The 17,727-nt window shown below is 42.6% G+C and overlaps 1 protein-coding gene across 2 annotated transcripts; it reads left to right on the top strand.

Moving 5' to 3' along the window:
- Positions 1 to 4,618: 4,618 nt before the first annotated feature.
- Positions 4,619 to 16,125, top strand: RBM22 (RNA binding motif protein 22). 2 transcript variants are annotated; one of them, XM_079917268.1, is made up of 11 exons: positions 4,619 to 4,748; positions 5,178 to 5,231; positions 6,193 to 6,222; positions 6,823 to 6,955; positions 8,217 to 8,317; positions 8,422 to 8,594; positions 9,408 to 9,608; positions 10,793 to 10,957; positions 11,711 to 11,799; positions 12,022 to 12,153; positions 12,926 to 13,183. In XM_079917268.1, the coding sequence occupies exons 1-11, from the start codon at positions 4,695 to 4,697 to the stop codon at positions 13,054 to 13,056; spliced, it is 1,263 nt and encodes a 420-aa protein (XP_079773394.1). In that variant the 5' UTR covers positions 4,619 to 4,694; the 3' UTR covers positions 13,057 to 13,183. The 2 variants fall into 2 exon arrangements, with proteins under 2 accessions (XP_079773394.1, XP_079773393.1); XM_079917267.1 differs by lacking the exon at positions 11,711 to 11,799 and having other exon boundaries at positions 12,926 to 16,125.
- The last annotated feature ends 1,602 nt before the right edge of the window (positions 16,126 to 17,727 follow it).

Raw genomic sequence — 17,727 nt, 5'->3', positions numbered from 1 at the left:
CTCACCTGTAGCAGAGCATGGGAGGAAGAAGTGTTGACCAACATATAAGCAGGTAAGAGGAAATCAACTAAAAGAATTGCTAAAGGCCAAACTGGGGCTAACATGACAGTATAAAACCCCTGGGAGCCTGAGATACTAGGGGACCTTGCATGCACTGACAAGCTCTTTACAAAACTACCGGGTGTTCATGAGAAAAACCTGGGGGGAGTGGGGTGCTGGAGCTCTACAGAGCCTCCCTTGGTTTGGAGGCATGCAAAGGAAGGAGGAGTAGGAAAGGCATGAAACCTTGCCTCCCCCTGGCTAGGCCCTTCCCTCATTAGGAGCAAAAAGGCCTAAGCCACTGGGGGAGGAGCAGAAAACCCTGTCTCCCTAGAACACAGGTAAAGACCCGTTGGTGCTGGGACAAGGTAAGAAAAAACCTCTACACTTGGGAGGGACAGGATTCAGTCCTGAACCCCCCCAGGATTTTATACCAATACCATTAAAGGCCTCTTGCCAATGCAAGAAGGGCAAGAAACTCTCCCCCTTCAAGACCAACCAACCACAGATACAAGTCAGGGTTTGGCTGCCACAGAGAGAAGGGGCAAGAATGCTGAGAAAAGACCCATTCCCAAGGCCTGGGCACGAAGGACCTACTAAAGACTGAGGCTTTGGGACTTCCCTGGTGACGCAGTGGTTAAGAATCTGCCTGCTGTACTTCCCTGGTGGCGCGGTGGTTGAGAGTCCGCCTGCCAATGCAGGGGACACGGGTTCGAGCCCTGGTTCAGGAAGATCCCGTGTGATACAAAGCAACTAAGCCCGTGCACCACAACTACTGAGCCTGCGAGCCACAACTACTGAGCCTGTGAGCCACAACTACTGAGCCTGCATGCCACAACTGAAGCCCTTGTGCCTAGAGCCCGTGCTCTGCAACAAAGAGGAGCCACCGCAATGAGAAGCCCGTGCACCACAACAAAGAGTAGCCCCTGCTCGCCACAACTAGAGAAAGCCCACGTGCAGCAATGAAGACCCAACGCAGCCAAAAATAATTAATTTTTTAAAAATTAAAAAAAAAAAGACTGAGGCGTAATTAGAACAAAGAACCCCTGAGTCCTCCCTGACTCCCAACGTAGCAAGCAGCTGCTGGGGGCATGGGCAAAGGCATAGAGACTTAACCATATGGTGCAGGTATGCAGGACAGCTGAAAGCTAAGGATGAACACTTGAGAAAAATTCTTCAGCTCCAAAGCACAAAATTAGTGGATATGAAACCTGTGGTTTCAAACACTGAAGGCAACCATCGCAACAACAAAACCCAAACCTAGCTCAATTTCTGGCCAGGATGACCAAACCCCACACGAATGGCCTGACAGAAGAGGCTTGCCTATTTCCAAGCATTAATAATATTGACTTCAGTCTCTACTGTTACATAAGTAATGACTGGCATTCAATAAAAATTTTGAGATATACAAAGAAGCAAGAAAAGTCAACCCATTTGTGATAGACAATCAATGAGACCCTATACAGGTATGACCCAGATGTTGGAATTATTGGTCAGAGACTTAAACTCTGATTAACATGTCGAAGATCTAGTTGAAAATAGGGATAATATGCATGACAGATTTCAGCAGAGAGGTAGAAACTATAAGAAAGGGACAGATTGAAATGAAAACCACAGGATCAGAGATGAAGAATATTTTCTCTGGGCTTATCAGAACACCTTGTCATACCTGAGGAAATAATCAGGAAACGTGGAAATGGATCAATAGAAATTATCCAAACTGAAACTCTCAAAAAGAAAACAACAGCATATTCAAGGTCTATGGGATGATATCAAATAGTCTAACGTGTAATTGGAGTCCCAGATGGAGAAGAAACTGGGCAGAATATTTAAAGAGATGACAGTTAAGAATTTTCAAAATACAATGAAGGACAACAAATCACAGATGCATGAAGCTCAGATAATCGCAAGCACTTTCTTATACAGGAAAAAAACATATGATCAAGTAATCCAACTCCTAGGTATTTACACATGCAAAATGAAAACCTATGTCTGTACAACACCTGTATGTGAATGTTTATAATGCCTTTATTTATTTATTTATTTTTGGGTTTTGTTTTTATTTTTTTTAACATCTTTATTGGAGTATACTTACTTTACAATGGTGTTAGTTTCTGCTTTATAACAAAGTGAATCAGCTATACATATACATATATCCCCATATCTCCTCCCTCTGTGTCTCCCTCCCACCCTCCCTATCCCACCCATCTAAGTGGTCAGAAAGCACCGAGCTGATGATCTCCCTGTGCTATGCGGCTGCTTCCCACTAGCTATCTATTTTACATTTGGTAGTGTGTATATGTCCGTGCCACTCTCTCACTTCGTCCCAGCTTACCCTTCCCCCTCCCTGTGTCCTCAAGTCCATTCTCTACATCTGTGTCTTTATTCCTGTCCTGTCCTTAGGTTCTTCAGAACCTTTTTTTTTTTTTAGATTCCATGTATATGTGTTAGCATGCGGTATTTCTTTTTCTCTTTCTGACTTACTTCACTCTGTATGACAGACTCTAGGTCTATCCACCTCACTACAAATAACTCAATTTCGTTTCTTTTTATGGATGAGTAATATTCCATTGTATATATGTGCCACATCTTCTTTATCCATTCATCTGTCGATGGACACTTAGGTTGCTTCCATGTCCTGGCTATTGCAAATAGAGCTGCAATGAACATTGTGGTACATGATTCTTTTTGAATTATGGTTTTCTCAAGGTATATGCCCAGTAGTAGGATTGCTGGGTCCTATGGTAGTTCTATTTTTAGTTGTTTTTTATTTTTTTCTTTTTTTTGCTGTACTCGGGCCTCTCACTGTTGTGGCCTCTCCGGCTGCGGAGCACAGGCTCCGGACGCGCAGACTCAGCGGCCATGGCTCACGGGCCCAGCCGCTCCGCGGCATGTGGGATCTTCCCAGACCGGGGCACGAACCCGTGTCCCCTGCATCGGCAGGCGGACTCTCAACCACTGCGCCACCAGGGAAGCCCTATTTTTAGTTTTTTGAGGAACCGCCATACTGCTCTCCATAGTTGGCTGTACCAATTTACATTCCCACCAGCAGTGCAAGAGAGTTCCCTTTTCTCCACGCCCTCTCCAGCATTTATTGTTTGCAGATTTTTTGATGTCCATTCTGACTGGTGTGAGATGATACCTCATTGTAGTTTTGATTTGCATTTCTCTAATGATTAGTGATGTTGAGCATCCTTTCGTGTGCTTCTTGGCCATCTGTATGTCTTCTTTGGAGAAACGTCTATTTAGGTCTTCTGCCCATTTTTGGATTGGGTTGTTTGTCTTTTTGATATTGAGCTGCATGAGCTTATGCCTTTATTTATATTCATTCAAATCTGGAACAACGCAAATGTTCATCAACTGGCAAGTGTGTGTGTTGGGGGGGCGGTGTGTGTTTAACCCCAGGTGCATCCATACAATGAAATTCTCAGCAATAAAAAGGAACAAATTACTGATACATGTAACAATATGGATGAATTTCAAATACAATATGCGAAGAGAAAGAAATCAGACCCAAAAGGCAATACAGGATTCATTTATGATATTCTGGAAATGGCAAAACTATAGGGGCAGAACACAGATCAGTGGTTGCCGTGGATCAAGCATGGGGAGAAGTGGATTCACTCAGCACAAGGGAACTTTTGGGGATGATAGATGATAGAACTATTCTATATTTGTATGACTATATGCAAAAATTCATAAATGTTCAAGTAAAAAGGGTAAAATTTTACTCTACACAAATTATGCTTTAAACCTAATTTTTAAGACATAAGGTGGCATAAATAAAAGTATCTGATGATAGGATATGTCAAAAATTATGAAAGTGATACCAGGACGCTTGAAATTCATAAAATATCGGCAGTGTGGTTATGAGTTGTTCCAAAAACGATGTAGCAATACATGTGTTGATCCACAGGACCCTTTTCATTTCAGAAGTTGGAAACACAGCACTATTGTCTTTGGATTTGTGGCTTCACCATTTTCTAGCTACACGAGCAGAAGCAAGTTACTTAATCTCTCTAAACCTCAGTTTCCTTCTATAAAAGAGGTACAATAATACTTGCCTAGAGGGTAATGGTTGCCAGATAAAGTTACAACACATGCTGATAAATTTCACTTTCAGAAAAACGAGTCATTATTTAGTGTAAGCATGTTTGGAACATATTTGGAACTAAAATAGGGTTCGCTGTTTATCTGAAATTCAAATTCAAGTAGACGTTCTGGGTTTTCCTTGCTAAATCTGGCAACCCTACAGAGAGAGGGCTTATGGTGGGAATTAAGACACGGTAACGGCAAGACGTTACCCCACCGTTTGGCATAATAAGCGCTCAGTGGGGACCAACGCTGTTTTAAACCCAACCCCTCATTCATTACTTGTTCCTTTATTCTTTCACTCAAATATTAAAATAAACCGATTGTACTTGTGACTCTTCATCCCTTGCTGTCACCACTCTGAAGCACCAGGAAGCCAACTATCAAACGAAGAAATTCTGAGCGGGCGACGTCATGACGCACAAGGCCCGTCCCCCGCTCAAGGGCGCACAAGACGCGTAAATAAGACGTCGACGGCCGGCAGGCAGCTTCGGGGCCTGACGGGATTGTGGCGGTCTTCTCTCCCAACTCGGAAGCTGCGGCTACCTCCAGACGCTCTCAAGATGGCGACCTCTCTGGGTTCCAACACCTACAACAGGCAGAACTGGGAGGATGCGGTGAGTATGCCTGCCGATGGAGGACGGAAAGAGGCAGCGAAGCCAGGCTTCCAGCGGGCGGGCAGGGACATGGCTGCGGCGCAGCCGAGGGAATTCCGGGGAGAAGCCAGCACCGCGGCCTAACTCTGCCACGGCTGAAAGCTGAAGGGCGGCCCTCCTGCGGGCTTGGAGGGAGAGGGCTTAGCCAGGGTCCGGCGGCAGCCCCCTTTCCATCCCTACTCCCTCCACTCTTTTCGAGCGGGTCTTTTCTCCCGCCGTCTGCCGGAAGTGCAGACAGCACCCCGTCCGCGACCCGGCCAGTGCTGGACCTCGGGTTCCTGCCCTGTTCCCCAACCTCGCTCCTCGTCCCCTCCCCCCGCCCCATCACTGTGGCCGCGATGGCAGGGTCTTCGGAGCCTGGCGTTCGACCAGATTTCCCATTTTCACCAGGACTTCCCTATTCTGTGCCAGACGTGTCTTGGAGAAAACCCATATATCCGAATGGTGAGTGATCGTGTGTGAAACGGGACTTACTGTCTGTGTTCTGTCAGTGTTGTGGTACTTGCACACTGTCGGTGATGTGTTTGTCTTAGCTGAGAAGTAATAATGCCCCTTTACTAACCCTAAGAGTACGACGAATTTGCAAAGGACTGTCATGCTTGTTCTCTCACTTTGGAGCTCAGCAACAGTCCTGTGATATAAGTCATAATAATAGCTAATATTCGTTGAGCATTTACCTAGGAGATAGGTCTGTTAACCAGAGGCAAAGGGAGTTTATGTCTTTTCAATATAGCAAGTAAGGTGTGGAGCTGGGATCTAAGTTCAGATATTCTGACTCCGGGTACCTCAGCAAATTAGGAGCAGACCCAGGACTAAAAATCTAGGTTTCCTGACTCCTAATCAAGTGCCTTTTGGCCTCTGCACCTTGTAATCTGTTTAGTATAAGGTATCCTCTGTCCTTACAAATAAGGGTAAAATTAGCAGCAGTTAACATTTAATACTTAGATTAGGGCTGTGTTGTGATCAGTCTTGGAGGTATTGGTTGACTATATGCAGGGGACCAGCACAGGATGAGTCTGTAGTAGTTAACTCTGACTAAACTTTGTAAAATGGGCTGGCCATGGCTGCATCCTCCATTTAGGGACTGTGGAAACCATTAGGAAATTGTTCTTGGGAGAGAACTTCGGAGCCAGAAATGAATCTAAGAGTTGCGGTTGTGGAAAGGTACATACTTACCTGGTGTTAGATCTGTAAGATTCTTAAGAGGTTATAACTTGTAGGTGACTAGATTATATCCCCAGCCCTCCCTTACCCCGCCTCCCTCCCCAAAAGGGTGGATTTTTTCCTCCTCTCTTCAAGATGCGAGGGATTTCCAGATAAATTTCTTAGGTCCTGTCTAGAGAAGGAGCAGGCATTAGGTTTTCTTCTTTCCATAACTCATTCTTTTCTATTTTTTCTATTTCAGACCAAAGAAAAGTACGGGAAGGAATGCAAAGTAAGTATATTTAAAGAGTAATGATTTAATTTTATTTTCCGTTTCTCTTCCACTTGTTGAGGTATGAAGTCCTTTATAAAAGTGAGTGCTACACAGACATTCATGTATCATTTACATACTCATTGGCTGTTAACTATTTAGTGTAGGGGTAAGAAAATGAGCCCTTTAATGTAAGGATTCTTAACTTGGTGTCTGTGATTGGGCTTTGAACCCCCTGAGATTGTATATACCAAGTATTGTTTGATTATGCACATGAGCATTTTAGCTGAGGAGGAAGGTCATAGCCATCGTAAGATTCTCAGAGGAGTATATGACACTCCCTACTCACCCCGTAAAAGATTAAGGGTTATATCATTAATGGTGGTGACCTCTAGGGTGGGGAGGACTTTGATTTTTGAGTATTTTATTTCTGTACTATGTGAATTTTTTAACTACTGAGGAAGGGTGTTGTAAAGGATTGAAACATCATATGGTGTTTAGACTAGATGATTGCTAAGATCTCTTCTACACCCTAGACTGAGGGATTCTTTTATTAAATCTCCTGGATTGATTGTCCAGATCAGGACCATTAATACGCTGTGGCTTTATTTTGTGTTCCAGATCTGTGCCAGGCCATTCACAGTGTTTCGTTGGTGCCCCGGGGTCCGCATGCGTTTCAAGAAGACTGAAGTTTGCCAGACCTGCAGTAAATTGAAGAATGTCTGTCAGACCTGCCTCTTGGACCTAGAGTATGGTATGTTTGCCCTGTCCCATAGGTCTGAAAGTGTGCAACTACTCTACACGACAAACCAGTTTTCTTGTCTCCCACTTCTCACCCCTTCTCTGGTTCTCACCCACTTTGGAGTGTCTGCTGTGCTCTGCTTTTCCCAAGAAGAAAAGAACCATACTAATTTATTCTAGCGTTCTGAACAACAGTAGGGACTTAAAGAAAAGTTGGTAATTGATCAGCACTGGCCGAAACCTCCCTTCTGTATACCTTTGTAGCCAAGGTAAGTTAAAGGCATTGTTGCTCTGATAGGTAGTTTCTTTGCCTTTGGCTTCTTTCTAAATCCAGAGCTTTTTTTCCCACAATCCCTGACAAAGTTCTGGCTAATTGTGCTCTAGATTTTTGTATCAAATATATTGTTAGGACTGATACACTATATTGCTACTGTTTCAGAGTAACTGCTTTTGGGAGTGATTTTTTTAACTGTAGATGACTTTTTATTTATGCGAAAAATATTCTTTCAACAAAAGTTTCTACTATACAGTAAAATAAAAGGGAAAAGGAAAATACAGGTTTATCTATGTTAAGTTCAGAAAATTGACTCTGCTAATCAGAGTCCTGGTCACATATTGTTTAATATTATTTGTATGTTTGTTAAGGGGGTGTTCTGATTCTGGAATATAATGACCCTTACATGACTGATTATCCAGAGGATGTGTAGGACAAGCCTAAAAATAATTCATTTTTTTATATTTATTTTAAATAAATTATGGCATATTAAAAGCTAGATGCATTATTAATTGCAGGTCAAATCTAACTGTAGTAAAACTTTGTTCATCTAAAAGATTTTCTAAAACATTAATTTCATGAAAACTCAGGAATTTGGATAATTTCTTAGAATGCTCTGTAGTAGTATTGGCCTGATGGTGCTAAAGATTTTGAATTAAAATAAAGCCTCTGGGGCTTCCCTGGTGGCACAGTGGTTGAGAGTCCGCCTGCCGATGCAGGGGACACGGGTTCGTGCCCTGGTCCGGGAAGATCCCACGTGCCGCGGAGCGGCTGGGCCCGTGAGCCATGGCTGCTGAGTCTGTGCGTCCGGAGCCTGTGCTCCGCAACGGGAGAGGCCACAACAGTGAGAGGCCCGCGTACTGCAAAATAAATAAATAAATAAATAAAGCCTCTGGTACCAAATAAGAAAGTGGAGAAAATGATGTATTCTGTCTACATATTCAGTTTGGATATGGTTTAAAATGTATTTTGAGTTTTTTCCTCCTTTCCTTTGTTCTAGGCTTGCCCATCCAGGTTCGTGACGCAGGATTGTCTTTTAAGGATGACATGCCAAAGTCCGATGTCAACAAAGAATACTATACACAGAATATGGAACGAGAAGTATGTTGCCACTTGCTTGATGTAGTTTTATATTTAATGAAAGAATCCTGGGGGATTGATACAACCTGTGTAATTTATCTTTTGAATGTGTCATTCCTTTATAGATTTCTAACTCTGATGGAACACGGCCAGTTGGCATGTTGGGGAAGGCCACATCCACCAGTGACATGCTGCTCAAACTGGCCCGGACCACGCCCTACTACAAAAGAAATCGGCCCCACATTTGCTCCTTCTGGGTGAAAGGAGAATGTAAGAGAGGAGAGGAGTGTCCATACAGGCAAGAGCTGAACTGCTTTTTCAGTTTTTGCTTTCAGATGATTAGTCATCTAAGAAGGGGGAGGTGCTAGCTTAAACTATTTCTGCTTTAAAATGTAGAAGTTTATAGAACTGGTGTCATATGTCTTATATCTTAGGACTAGAGCTTGATCAAATTGTTTTTACTTATAATGGAACTTTTACTTACAACCAAGCCTTGGGAAACTAAATTGCTCTGCCATAAAATACCAATGTTGACCTCAAAAGTTTCTGCCTAAGGTGTAAGTCTTTGCCATCAGGGTATGATTGGCTTGAATCTCAGTGTATAGTTGAAATCAGATTAAGACCAGACTTGTAAAGAATGTGTAAGTGTGTTTGATTCAAGGCTGCCAGGCATCTGGATTAGGAGTTCTTACTTTGGGGTTGGTGAAGCCTACACCCAACAAAAAGCTAGCTATGTTTTTTTCTGGGGTTGGGTCCATAGATTTAATAAGACTCTGAGTGGAATGCAAGACCTCAGACACATTAAGAACCCTTGACCTAGAGGAGGGTAATCATGTTTTGGTTACCTTTTGTTTTGGAGTGGATTGTGTCAAAAACATTTCTTTATAAGGAAACTCTGCCACGCTGTGGCCGTTTAAGTGGCTTTTCGGAGGCTAGCGAGTCCTTGTGTGATACGGTAAATCCCTTGATATTAGCTCTGTTTTAATAGTTATGTTTTGGTATGGCCATGGTTCCTAGATCAAAAGGGGACTTTTGTAGCTCCTGTTGGGTGGTATCTGTAAAATTTTTTCCCTTGTTTCACCTTTATGCATTGTTCTTTCCTGAACCATAGACATGAGAAGCCAACAGATCCAGATGACCCCCTTGCTGATCAGAACATTAAAGACCGATATTACGGAATCAATGACCCTGTGGCAGATAAACTTTTAAAGCGGGCATCAACAATGCCTCGTCTGGACCCACCAGAGGACAAGACTATCACCACACTGTATGTTGGTGGTCTGGGCGATACCATTACTGAGACAGATCTAAGGTTTGTGAATATAATTTTATGAGTTGTTTTTGCCTTCACCTGCCCTAGAATTTTTTTTTTTTTTTTTTTTTTGGCAAAAACATGATAATTCTGTATAAGGTACATTTTTCTTTAGTTGCTCTAGAGTTAGTGTCATGCTGACTGGAATTTTTATAACGTTGTCCTTTGTGATGCCACGTAATGTTCCTCAACAGTGCTTATTCCATGCTTGTGTAGGGTATTAATTACATGAGCTTCTGTTTGGCCTAATAGCCATTAGAATTTCTAAAGATGGCACATATCCAAGTATGATTAATTTTGTAGGGGAGGGAGAGCTTTGCAATTATAAAACCTTATGGTTTAACTTGTTGGCTTTTTAAAGGGATTGGTATTTGGTAAATTTGTGTTATTCTTGGCTTGTATGTTGCATGGCTAGATGAAACATCTGGGCAGATACTGATGGAAATTGCCTCTTGCAAAGAGATAGAGGGGAGAAGAAACTCTTATAGGTGTACAACCTGCCCTTGGTAGCTTGTCTGCATTAAACCCTAAGTGAGCGAGAGTGTCCCCAGGGGGTGGCAGACTTTTTCCCACCTGCTCTTTCTCTTCTTCTTTTTTACAACCTTAAAAAAAATTTTTTAAAAAACGTTCTTGGCTCATCAGCCATGGGGGCTGTAGTTTGCCAACCCCTTATCTAGGGTTTAAGGTCTTTAGGGAGCCTTCTGGAGCCCCTTTTCCTCCATGGGAAGAACCCTGAGATGTTTGATAGCCTTTATTTACTCATTATTTTTCTTTCCCTTCCTCAATACACAGCACCCATAATAGGGTTTAAGGTATGGGGGAACCACCTGCAGGTAATTAGGCAGATCATCATGGGGCCACCTGCCTTGTGGTGAATCAGTTAAAGCGTTAGTAATCCAGGGCTTCCCCGGTGGCGCAGTGGTTGAGAGTCCGCTTGCTGATGTAGGGGACATGGGTTTGTGACCCGGTCTGGGAAGATCCCACATGCCGTGGAGCTGCTGGGCCCGTGAGCCATGGCCGCTGAGTCTGTGCATCCAGAGCCTGTGCTTCGTAACGGGAGAGGCCACAACAGTGAGAGGCCCGCGTACCGCAAAAAAAAAAAAAAAAAGAGTTAATAATCCATATTCAACATCCTGGGAATGTCTGTGTTATTAACTCATTTTTCTCTACCTGTATCCCTTCAGAAATCACTTCTACCAGTTTGGAGAGATCCGGACAATCACTGTTGTGCAGAGACAGCAGTGTGCTTTCATCCAGTTTGCCACAAGGCAGGCTGCAGAAGTGGCTGCTGAGAAGTCCTTTAACAAGTTGATCGTCAATGGCCGCAGGCTCAACGTGAAATGGGGAAGGTGAGCATTAGACTGTATTAAAATAGCATTATTGAGATTTTCAAGAACCTTTTCATTATCTGGGGACTAGTAAGCTTTCGGTGAATAGGCTTAAATCAATAGGACCTTTAAAAAGAATTTTTCATTCTGTCTGGCACTCCATTCCTGTGGATATTAGGAAGATGCTACTTTGGAAATTTATTCAGGGTTTTGGTGTAGTGATCTGATCCTTTGAAGGTTCATGTGTTTTTTGACCAGCTATTACAGGCCAAGGCTAATGCCAGGGCATGAAATGTGGCCTGAGAGTTTACACAGGAATTAGACCTAGATTCTGTCCTCTGTAGGCCAACTATCTAGTGAAGAAGAATAGCTAACATAAGTTTGAAAGTGGTGATTGCATAAGAGAGACACAAGTAAAATGTCCTGACCATTCAAAGGTGGAACGTGTTTCTGGCTTGGAGCCAGGGAGACCTTTCACAGCAGCAGCAGCAGCAGCAGCAGTCCTCACGGAGGGCTTTCTGAGCACTGGGCTCAACATATGGTGTTGCCTCCTCCATCCCCTACAGCAGTTCTAGTGAATTTTGAACCCAAGTCTTTCTGGCTTCAAAACCTTTGCTCTTATCCACTGTGCACTATGGCATTTATGGGAAAAGAATGTGTGCCGAAAAGGAGGCAAGGAGTGAAGGAAATCCGTTTGTCTAGGAAACATGAGAAGCAGAGGTGTGAGAGAAGGTGGGACCATGTGCTGATGGCGTAAGGGTCTGTGTCTCCCAGGTCCCAAGCAGCCAGAGGAAAAGAAAAGGAGAAGGACGGAACCACAGACTCTGGAATCAAGCTAGAGCCCGTTCCAGGGCTACCAGGAGGTGAGTGCAGACTTTCTGCCTACCTGGTAGCTTGCTAACTTCAGTTGCTCACACTGCCCTCGTGTCCCACGGACGTTAGAAGAGACCCAGGTCTCTGGCTCCCAGCAGCTGTGTTCTCCCAGCAGGAGAGAACACATATGTTCTCTCCACCAGGATTTCAAGGCAGTGGAAGTGCTGTTGCACGGTTGTCCTCTGCTCTAACCAGCTGTTTCTCTTCTTTAGCTCTTCCTCCTCCTCCTGCCGCAGAAGAAGAGGCCTCAGCCAACTACTTCAACCTACCCCCCAGCGGTCCTCCAGCCGTGGTGAACATCGCCCTGCCACCCCCGCCTGGTATTGCCCCGCCCCCACCCCCAGGTAACCAGCTTCCTTCTGAGGAAATCGGGAAACCCTGGCGAAGTCCTGTAGGCTGTGGGTGTGTTTTAGCTTGCAAAGCCTTTACTACCTGCCTGCAACAAGGTAACGAGTTTGCACCAAAATGTAAATTCGTCAAGAAAGTCGTGTTACCAAAGAATTGTCAGATGAACTAAACAGTGTGCTTGGTCATGTAATGAAGTTACATTTTGACTCAAGCTCTATCTTGTTCATGACAAGTAATAAACAGTTCAGGGACTTGCACTTTGTATAGCACTGCTCTTTATAGCACTGTCAATGCCAGTATGAGCAGTGTGAGTAAATCACAAGCAGCAGGTTCTCCTGGGCAGAGTTCCCATACTCTCTGGAGAAAGTTCTGGTTTCTGAACACCCTTCACTCGAGTATAAAGCATTGAGGTTAATGATGACAGGGTCTTGCCATCAGCCTGATTTCTCCCTCACCTCCCCAATTCTGATCAAATCCTGTCTGACAGGCTTGGCATGTTTGATAGATAGCAGAGGCTCAGATGACATACTAGCAATACCTGAGACGTGGAGTTTTTTTTTTTTTTTAAGCCATCTTGAGGGGGAAGATTTCTAAAACCAAGGAAGTCATGCAGGTAGACATTCCTAAGCAAGTCTTGTGAACTGACATTTTCTGAAGCCCCATGTCAATTTGATTTATGTGTAGGTGGTATTGACCTTAGAAAATTCGGGGTTTGAAAGGTTGTCAAGAGAACTGCAAGCCTAACAGACTTTTCTCTCCTATCTGTAGGTTTTGGGCCACACATGTTCCACCCAATGGGACCACCCCCTCCTTTCATGAGGGCTCCAGGACCAATCCACTATCCTTCTCAGGACCCTCAGAGGATGGGAGCTCATGCCGGGAAACACAGCAGCCCCTAGCACATTATCACCACTCTGGGGCTCTACAGAAGAGAGGGCGCTTAAAAATCCCAGTAAATGAATCTTGGAATAAATATATTTTTCCTTCCCTTGTAGTTTCCATGATAGCGGAATGTATTCAGATGTGGGCAGTTGGAGAACAACAGCCATGCTTTCCTACATGTGCTCAAAGGATTGATGGACCTGAAATAAGCTGCCATTAACATATCTGGTTACTACTATAACATTACTAATAAAGTTTAATGCCTCTTCCCCTTATCTGTGTGGGGAACAAGCAACTGGGTAAATTGGAATGTCCAGCGGAGTTACCATCCCAATTAAATGTTCATTTTGTATCTTTTCTGGGGGGAAAAAGTTGACCTGCAGTAAAAAAACAAACAACTTTGACCATTTTTATGTCCATTGGATATTTTCCTTTTTATCATCTAAAAAAAGATTACTAGTACTAATCATTGTAGTGGCAAGAGTGTGATTTAATGCTTCTAAAGTCACACTCAGAAAGACAAGTAGAAACCAGCACCCAGCACAGCCCAGGTCTTTTCTCATCTCTCCTTTCCTCATTTATTACTAAAGGAATCTGGCTGATAGTTTTACTTCTTTATGCTACCAAAAAGAGACAAAGATAAAAATTACTTTTTATTCCTGTCAATCGGATGGAAACACAAATGTCATGGGGTTTTGTATCATTGAAGAAACCTGGTGTCTAGGATGAAATTATTTTAAAGAACTTCCAGTAAAACACTTGAACAAACTGTGAAAGGAAAAGAATTAGCGTGTGTTTGAATGGAAGACTTGTGACCTATAGCTGGAACTTTGATCTTCAGCATTCACCTTTGTGTGACTTCAGCGTCTCGTTTTAATTCCCTGCTTCTGGGCAGGGGACTCCGGTCTTAGAATATTTGGATATACCTGAATTGTAGATGGCAAAAAAAAAAAATTGATGTTGTGTTGTGGTTTTGTTTTTAAAAAATTAAAACGGGTCAATTTTCTAAATGTTGTCATAGGTTTATTTCTGTTTTCTTTATCCTTGGTAACTGAACTTGAGGTCAGTGGGAGTTAGAAACAAGTTATATATAAATATGTTTTTGCTTTAGACTGTTTTGATTCTGATCTCTATCCATTCTAAAAGAATCAGGCCTTTTTAGTACTTATGTCAAAGGTTAGTTGTGGGCTTGAAATAGGAATACACAGAAGGCACAGCACAGAGCCTGTCATGTGGTTGTTGATACATGGTAGCTTTAAAAAGTTGTCCTAGTATTATACAAGTCATTTTAAATGGAAACAGGAAAAATTTATCTACAAGTGCATTTTTCCAGGAGCCAATTCCCATGTCATTTTTATCTAAAATACGTACTTACAGAATGCATATACCCCTTATTACCCTATTTTAGCTTCTCTGGAGAATTTTTGTTGTTTTCTTCGAGAGGACTTTATCTTGCCTTTTTTTTTTTAAGATCTAAAATTAATCTAGAAGCACTTAGAAATTTTTATTTTAATTCTAGTAATATCAGATGTGAAGCAATGTAGGGGTACTTCCAAGTATTTTGACACCCTTTTGGGTAGGGTTTTTTACTTTTGAGCAGGTGAGAGGTTTTTAGCCAATTTGTGAATAATGTGAAACATAGTGTTTTAATAATTGCTAAATTCAGTTATATCTATACATTTTATATACACATGTAAATATGACTATCAATTTGCATATTCTTGCCTTTTTGAGAACGATTCTAAATTTTGTGCACTTACCTGGCTGTGGATGTGTATTTGTTTTTAAAGCATAAACCAACATAAATTGAAGTATAGAATAGATGCTTGATTAGTCTTTCTTAATGGAAATCAGAATTATGAGCAGTTAGATTTTGGCAAAAACTCTTAGGTGCTTACCAAACTCCATTTCCTTCTCTAGGGCATACAGCCAGGGGTACACTTGGCAAAAAGTAAACTTTGCCATTCCCAGACCTCGGTAAAAAACATCTCACCCACCCAGTCCTATGAGCTCTTTCCCCATCTGCTGGCTGAATGCACAGGAGGATGATCCCTGGAAGATGGCAGAGTCACACAATGGAAGGAGCCTGGGTTACTTTATCACTGCTTCAGGGAGAGCATTGTGATAAGAGGAATTTTGGTTACAGTAAGCCATTGAGACTTGGGGATCTGTCTGTAACAGCAGCTAGTGTTACTCTCATAAAAGATGTAGTCAGATCTGATCACAAAAAAAAAGCAGAAACCCATTTTTGTACTGAGTAGTGGTGATTTCTTAAATTTATTTTTATTCAAGTATAGTTGATTTATAATGTGTTAATTTCTGATGTACAGCAAAGTAATTCAGTTATATACATATATACATTCTTTTTTATATTCTTTTCCATTATGGTTTATCCCAGGATATTGAATATAGTTCCCTGTGCTATACAGTAGGACCTTGTTATTTATCCATTCTATATGTAATAGTTTACATCCACTAACCCCAAACTCCCAGTCCATCCCTCCCCACCCCCACCTTGGTAACTACAAGTGTGTTTTCTACGTCTGTGAGTCTGTTTCTGTTTCGTAGATAAGTTCATTTGTGTCATATTTTAGATTCCACATACAAGTGATATCATACAGTATTTTTCTTTCTGACTTACTTCACTTAGTATGATAATCTCTAGTTGCATCCGTATTGCTGGACATGGCATTTCACTTTTTTATGGCTGAGTAGTATTCCATTGTATATATGCACCACGTCTTCTTTATCCATTCATCTGTCAATGGGCATTTATGTTGTTCCCACGTCTTGGCTGTTGTGACTAGAGCTGCTATGAACATTGGGGTGCATGTATCTTTTTGAATTACAGTTCTGGCCAGATATATGCTCAGGAGTGGGATTGCTGGATCATACAGTAACTCTAGTTTTAGTTTTCTGAGGAACCTCCTTACTGTTCTCCACAGTGACTGCACCAACTTATATTCCCAGCAACAGTGTAGGAGGGTTCCCTTTTCTCCACACCCTCTCCAGCATTTGTTATTTGTATACTTTTTAAAAAATAAATTTATTATTTATTTTTGGCTGCATTGGGTCTGTTTCTGTGTGTGGGGCTAGTTGCGGCAAGCGGGGGCTACTCTTCATTACAGTGCGCAGGCTCCTCATTGCGGTGGCTACTCTTGTTGCGGAGCACAGGCTCCAAGCACGTGGGCCTCAGCAGTTGTGACACGTGGGCTCAGCAGTTGTGGCTCGCAAGCTCTAGAGTGCAGTCTCAGTAGTTGTGGCACACAGGCTTAGTTGCTCCGTGGCATGTTGGGTCTTCCCGGACCAGGGATTGAACCTGTGTCCCCTGCATTGGCAGGCGGATTCTTAACCACTGTGCCACCAGGGAAGTCCCCCATTAACTTTTTTAAAAGGAGGGATTGTCTTGGTAAAATGTAACTCATGTACAGAAAAAGTGCATAAACACAGGAGCACAGCTAAGTTAAATATTTTTAAGTGAATATCTGTGTAACAATCGCACAGATCTAGAAATAGTCCAGCTTTCCCCAGAAGCATTTTATTATGTCCCTTCACAATCACAAAGCTTTCTTCCTCCAAAGTACCACCATCCTGACTTTTATATTCAACACCTCCTTGCATCAGTAAACATATGTTTGTATATGTGCCTTCCTTTGCTCACCATTTTGTTTCTGAGATGCATCCATATTGTTGTATGTAACTGTAGTTCATTCATATTCACTGATGGGAACTGCCATGTCTATTGTCAGGTTTCCCAACGTTTGGGCTATTCTCAGCCCTTTTCATTTCCATGTCACGGTCTGATTTCATTCATGTATAGAACAAAAACAGGCCAAAGCATAGAGTTTATATGAAGGGCCTACTAGGCCCCCAAATTACATGAAAGGTTAATGACCTGCTTTTTCAGGATCGAAATTCTACTTGTTGAATGAAGAAGCAAAACACAGAACAACAAATACTGTATGATCCCATTAAAAGGAAGATATATCTTTGTATTTATGCATCTATATACATGTAAATATTTATTCAAATAAGTCTAGAATTCTAGAGCGACCAAACTATTACCACTGGTTACCTCTGGTATATGGGAACGGGGCAGAATGCAGGAGAGTGGGAAAGTCTATGTATGTGCATGGGAGGAGCTATGTGGGCAGATACCTTCACATTTTACTTCATTTATTTATTTTTACAGTAGGCTTCTTTTTTTTTTTAAACAACATCAGCAAAAGTCACATCAGCATAAGGAAGGAATGAGAATTTACTTTGGGGTGCAGCAGGCTCCCTACCAGTCTCTCCTCTTCCGTCCCTGGTGGCTGCCGTTACCCTCAGGGCACAGCAGAGCCAACCCAAGGCAGACCAAATCCTCTCTTCTGTGTTTCAGACACTTTAATGGTTGGCTTTCAGCTCTTGGAAACATGACTTTAAATGGAAGCCCCCGAATTCAAGCCAACACATCAACTGCAAGCAAATCTGAGTCAGCTGTTGGCCCCTTGAAACTGTGTGGGGCAGAGTGAAACTCCAGAGCAAAAGGAAAATGCAACCACTATCCCGTGCACCTGGGAACCAGCTAGATTCCCAGCCTTCTCATCTCCCCAGGAGAGGGCGTCAGGGTGGAGACCGAGGGAAGCAGCGGGGAAGGAGGTGAGCCATGTCCAACAGAGCCCTACGGTGATCAGAGGCTTTCCTTC

Source organism: Stenella coeruleoalba (assembly GCF_951394435.1).
Source record: "Stenella coeruleoalba genome assembly, chromosome: 3".
NCBI classification, from domain to species: domain Eukaryota; kingdom Metazoa; phylum Chordata; class Mammalia; order Artiodactyla; family Delphinidae; genus Stenella; species Stenella coeruleoalba.
This window is presented reverse-complemented; position numbering and strand designations above follow the sequence as displayed.